Source organism: Glycine soja, chromosome 14, assembly GCF_004193775.1.
Source record: "Glycine soja cultivar W05 chromosome 14, ASM419377v2, whole genome shotgun sequence".
Lineage (NCBI taxonomy): Eukaryota > Viridiplantae > Streptophyta > Magnoliopsida > Fabales > Fabaceae > Glycine > Glycine soja.
Genome location: NC_041015.1, coordinates 38,022,669 through 38,028,941, shown reverse-complemented (window position 1 = coordinate 38,028,941; position 6,273 = coordinate 38,022,669). Strand labels below are relative to the sequence as shown.

At 32.4% G+C, this 6,273-nt stretch overlaps 1 protein-coding gene across 2 annotated transcripts; it reads right to left on the bottom strand.

Annotated features, from left to right (window-relative positions):
• Positions 1–1,237: 1,237 nt before the first annotated feature.
• On the bottom strand, positions 1,238–5,936 carry LOC114383498 (protein ABIL2-like). Of its 2 annotated transcripts, none has more exons than XM_028343176.1 (10): positions 5,693–5,936; positions 5,052–5,172; positions 4,862–4,944; positions 4,371–4,521; positions 3,365–3,464; positions 2,710–2,802; positions 2,571–2,613; positions 2,381–2,466; positions 1,770–1,918; positions 1,238–1,645 (listed from the first exon to the last, which is right to left on the bottom strand). In XM_028343176.1, the coding sequence occupies exons 2-10, from the start codon at positions 5,145–5,147 to the stop codon at positions 1,472–1,474; spliced, it is 975 nt and encodes a 324-aa protein (XP_028198977.1). In that variant the 5' UTR covers positions 5,148–5,172; positions 5,693–5,936; the 3' UTR covers positions 1,238–1,471. The 2 variants fall into 2 exon arrangements, with proteins under 2 accessions (XP_028198977.1, XP_028198978.1); XM_028343177.1 differs by lacking the exon at positions 5,693–5,936 and adding an exon at positions 5,577–5,678.
• Positions 5,937–6,273: the final 337 nt, after the last annotated feature.

Genomic DNA, 6,273 nt, shown 5'->3' with positions numbered 1-6,273 from the left:
CATTATTTAGAATTTCATCTTTAAGGGAACTTGCAACTTGCATTGAAATCAAAGTAGAATTTTAATTGGGAAAATAGTTTATAATATCTTAATTCAACCCCCCTTCTTAAGATATTTGATGCCACTTGTCCAACAACATTCCCACCGCCTCTCATGAATGAATAGTCTGCCTATTCTAAGGAGATTATCATATTATACAACAAATAATATGATAACTGAAATACATCATATATACAAATATATAATCAATGTCAAGATACAAAATGTAGCCTAAATAGATTGACCTCTTGATATGAATAAACTTATTCGGATTATCTTGAAATCATGCAAATAAATCTTAATGAAAGCAAAAAGAAGAAGCCCGTTGAAGTGGAGTCAACTTAATTGACATATAGACTTCTGGAGTAAACAGAGAAAAAATGACAGTTGTCATAGCTTGCAGAGTTATTTCGAGGTTCCATTTCTAAAGAACATTTCTGATGATCATTCTAAAGGTACATCGGAATGGAGATTCTAATCTTTTGCAAAAAAATAAAAGAAATGGAAAATCTAATTTTAGTTGAGAAAGGATCCAGACTCAGGTATATCCTTGTGATGAAGTTCAATTGATATATATATCTTTATGAAGAAACATAACTTCATCAATCTTAACACATCTTCACATCACAAAACATTCTGAAGTAGATTGCTTCATAGAAATACAGTGAAGGAATAGTAGTTGGTGTGTTAGTATTCTATCCAAGGTTAAACTGTTTAGTATCTAGTGTGTGTTAGTATTCAATCTTCCATTCTGATGTTCCTCACCAGATCTTCGTGGACAGTTTTAGCTGGATTAAAATGATCGGCAGAAAACACTTCAAGAGTCATTTTCATCAATTCCCATAGAGAGTGAAATGATCAATCCTAACACTTTCATATATCAAAATGATAGTTCACTAAAAGGGAAAAACACTGTAAGATAAGGTTAAGCCTTCCATATCAAATCCAAGATAATATCAGTCCGTTTTATTCAAAAATAAATAAAAATACAAGGAAACAATACCTAAATGTGAAACAATTTTTTATCATGTTTTGCAACACAAATTATATATAACAGTCGATAAATTCCCAAATCATGGATGAAAATTAGACTAAGCTTTCAGACACCTTCAATTTCAGCTTCTGTTTTTTTTTTTTTAGTTAATGAAGAAAGGAGGAGTGAAGTGAAGCCAAATTCACTTAATAAAAAACAATGTTATTCATTCTCAAAAAATAACTTCGATAAAGCACCAAAAACAAACAAACAAATAAATAACTACCATATAGATGTTCATTCCAGACTTCAAAGAAATGGACATTTAACAAAGGGACCAAACGGGGAACGAATAAGTAGGCAATAAAGAAGTGCAGCCTGTCAAAATGAAATAGGAAAAACTCTTTCCAGATGAACTCTTTCCCTTGCATTCATTCTATAGACAATTGTTTGTATCAATTAGTATTCATCTAAGTAAGTGTATAGCAAGTCATCCTTCTTAGACTTGCGCCTGCTAAGCAAGGACTTCAGGAGACGTTTACTTTTACTGTGGTGTTGGTGTTCTACATCTTTGTTGCTGTCTCTCTCGGCAGGTAATCGCATTGAGGCTGATTTGCGTGGCTCTGAAGGGTACTGATAATGGACAGAGACATATACCATTAGAGAAACTATAGAATTTAATTATGCTGCAATGTTCAATCACAATTCATGTCATCTTATTGCAAAAAATATTGCCTTCAGCTTAATTGAAAATTACCATTAATCTTGCATCAGAAGGACTTGATGTGGTGGGTCTTCTGCTTGAGTTTGGAGTAGTTGGTCTACTATTCTTGGGTGTTGTAGGCCTACCTGACATGGATCCAGTGCGTAAAAGTGGAAATCTATATGGTGAAACTGTTCGCTTCTCTGCAAATTGCAGTTCAAATGCTAATAAGAACACTCACATAAAATCTTTAACTTCAATTCTAGAATGACACAAATATTTGGTAGACCATATAATAGTTGAATGAATAATAAGATATCAAATGATTGAATGTGTATTGTTGGAAGTCCACCTTAATTGCAGTCATTCCTAACCCCACCTTAATTGTGGCCTCTTTGAGGCTGTCCTAGTTGCTGCCTTGGGAGTAGGGTTGTCCTAATTGCAGACTCAATTCGATAATTGATTCATTGAACTTGATTTATGAACTAAATGAGCTGAACTTAAGTTAAAAGTTGAGCTTGTTCAATAAACAAGCTGAACTTGAACAATGTATAATTTGATTCGATTGATTTATGAACCAACTTGATGTTTAGTCTAACATCAATTAAAAATATGATCAATGTTGTTCTTTATAAGCCTTGGACAGTCCTTTCCTTTTATGTTACCTAAATCTTTTTTTGGCATGGTTGAAGTGAATGAAAATGCTCCTGCTCTCTGAGGTTGCAAAGAAGGTGATGGGGAACGCCCTTTGCTGCATCAACATAAAGAATTGTGTCAACATGATTTTGTAGCTAAGGCAACCCATGTTAGCATTGACCAGATCAGTTCTAGAATATTATGCAGAATATTAATCACCTCTCTGTAGATGTTGGCGTTTCTCGTATCGTAGCTCGAACAGCTTTGGTACAGATCAGAATATAACATATATATTAATTTATGTTTAAGATTTTACCCTACAAAAGTGAAATTAAAATAGGGGAGAGAAATGAGATACCATTTCTGAAGTGATGCCAGTCATCTTCATCATCTAGGCTGCATCCCATGTATATTGATTTTGTTAACTTGGCACCACGCAAGGTCTCCCCGGCTGGACTCATGATTTTAAGGAATGTCGTCATTATACTTCACAGACATGTTTTCTAATAAATAATATCAATAAAGAGGAGTGCTAGTAACACACTCTCTATCACAATTTTCCTAACATACACTCTACTACTGTTGGTTAAAATTTACTGAAACTACAAAATCATGAGTCTTTAAAAAGGATATGCGATCCACGATTTTTTTAAAATTTCAAGAAATTTTAACCAATGAGAGGTGTATCCAAAAGAGTGTGTTGCTAGCATAAAAGGAGAAAAATAAAAGCTATTCCTTTAGTGATGTTTGGATTGATGGAAAGGGGGCAATGGGGTGTAATGAAATGAAATGACACTAAGTTCTATTATTTGGATGGTTTAAAATAGAATGAAATAGAATGGAAGCTAATGACATGTATTTTATTCCATTGCATTCCATCTCAGGGATGAAACTGGTCTTTTTTCTGTTTCATCATAAAAATATCCAAACAAAAGAATGGTAACTTTCATCCATTTCATTTTCAAATATAGCTTAAAACTTTGAGAGGTGAGGATAATGTTTTATAATCTTGCCTGGCAAAATATAACGTTTATGATATTTTGGAGCATCAATCACCAATGATTGCTGGGTACGCCCCTCATGATCCATGAATGCATGGCACGTACTTATTCTCTATAATAGTTCCACATTATGGAAAAACAATATTAAGCGCAGAAAATTTTGTTCCCCGATTTGTGGATGAAATATGATTCAAACTTCAAGTGTATGAAAAAGAGGCAGAGTTTGAAATCACTTCTGTATTATATTTTCTTTGGTACATGAGGAGAAATAAAGATGAAGTTATGCTCTGAATTGAATGATGCCAGGTATGTTAAAATATGCATTAACAGTCATACAAATACCAGGGAATATTCGAAGCAATTTTGTGACTTCAAATTTTATAGGTAGAATTAGAATAGAGATAACTCTTAGAGAGGATTAGATTCCTTATGGCCACCCATCAATATCGGTCATCAAGCATTATAACTAAGGATGACACAGTTCCATTAATCTTTTACATTATTATAATAAATGGTTTGTCAGATACATTTTTCCAAAGAGACACTCACCAACTAGCATGACCCAATTTTATTTACATTACTCTCTAAAATGTGTCTTATGGCTGAATGCTAATACACTTGCTAAACTTAATATAAGAAAACCTATTTCCCAAGACATTACCATGATGAAATTAGGTACAATAATGGAGACCTGGACCCAGCTGTGACCTTGCTTGAAGAACTATCTCTTTTTTTTTTCTTTTATCTTTTTTCATCCCTTTTTATTTCTGTTTTGAATTCAAAGCTCTTCAATAAGTATATTTTGCTGAAATATTTCATATAAAAAGTTCTCATTAATGAAGTACAACACAAATATTTTGCTGTGTCACATATTAGTCATTGGAAAGGATAAGAGTCATCCAAGTATGTTCATGATTTCAATAATTTGGTTGTAAATTAATTCATCTTTGCAATTATATTCAACATTCTTTTAACAGATTTTCTTTTTCTGAGGCTGAATGGAAAGGATTAAGTATACCTGTTGAATACATGATAAACGTAGCTGTGTTTCAGAAACTTCAACAATCTTTTCATCTAACAAGTCATTCACCTTATAGGTCACAGACCCTAAATGATCCACCGAATTTATAAGAGCTTTGATGGCATAATCCTTCAATGTTTCAATCACTCTGCATACATGAAAGAAAATTAAAAGTAAAGAAGGACACAAAAGGATATATAACAATATCAAAATATGGTTCTGTTTAGATAAACTTTTTCAATAAGAGAAAAGAAATAAGTAAAATGAATTAAGCTTGTCTCAGAAGTTTAAATTTAGTTTATGTTTCATAAGTTAAATCAACATGTAGATAAGCTAAATGAAAGAAAATCTATAAATTAACTTATGCATAAGTTAATTTTAACTTATCATCGTTTCTTCCAATTTTCTTCTTGTATAGCATGCTAATTGAAAAATTTATCTGAACAGGAGCCAAATATTGGCCAAGTCAAGCAAAGAAGGAAACTCACATTTGTTTTTGGTCATCATTGGCGTAAGAGAGTTCAAAATATTCAGCTGCTGAGTATAATTGTGTTCTCAGATTTTTCAAATCCTGGTAAAATATATGAATATATCAAAATACAACTTTACTTAAAAATTCTATCAGGAACAGAATATCAAAAAGAAGAAAAAAAAAAGGAGGCAGTGGTTCGAAGTTACCTTTAGACTATCATCAAAGAGCAAGCTCTGTTGCATGAAAACTTCATCATAATTCGAAGCCTCTCGAGATAAAGGCTGCGTTGCAATCTTCCCCATGACTGAAAAGGATGGAGGATGGAACCTATTTTTATCATAAATAAATAACAAAGTAAATACAAATTTTATAAAATAACATAAAAAACACAGTTGATGATCGATGAAGAAAAATAGATATAATATGAATGACAACAACCATTTTATTTTGAAGCCACAAGACAGTAACGTCTAATATGATGATGAAAATGCCAAAATTGATATTCTTTTCAAAACCATGCACTGTATTAAGAAAATAAGCTGAGTATAAAAGAAAAATATAATATAATACAAAAAACTCTTCAACGGCTCTGCAACCATGCCGGACACAGGATTCCATAATTTTGTCTGAATCTTGAGTCAGATATAGTATTAAATTTTGAATGCAAGCCTCAAAAGTACAAACAAACATAATCCTTAACTACATCAAAAGTTGTAAAATTTTCATCCTACTTGGATAAAACAATGAGGAAACTCTTAAGGGTGATGGCGATGATTTTTCCAAAAACGGAATTAGCAAAAATTCTCAACCCAGTTGTTTGATTGGAACAAACCAACTAGGCACCAACCTGAGCTTGCTTGCTGTTCAGCTCAATTGGAAATGGAATGACAGAGATGAAACCCACTTCGCATTTGAAAATGTCAAAAAGAGAGTAAGAGAGCACGTTGTGGACCACCCTTTCTTTCTTTCACTCCAACACTTACCAAGAATGGTTTGGTACCCGATTTTTTTCTTCCAAGCTTGAAGAAAGTGACAGTTGAGAGATTTTATTTTAACTACATTTGCGGAATCGAGAGAGGGAGGGATAAAGACAACAGTGTGAGGACTGAGAGCAAATCACGCTAGGATAGATCCTCAGAAACCAGAATGTCTGTTCCATTTTGTCTTTATTTTTTTACTTGGAGTAGTAGAAGTGATTGACAGCTACAGAACTCATTTGCAACCACTTACGCATGACTAATTGAGTTAAACTTCTTCCTTTGTCTATTCGACTTTATTTCGTAATTAATAAGATTAATTGCATTTTTTTTGTCTTTTTTTCATTTCTCCAAAGTTTTTATTTGTCAATTTGCTCTTCAACTTTTTAATTATTTAATTTTCATTTATTTATTAACTTAATATTTAATTTATAACAAAAAAATATATTGA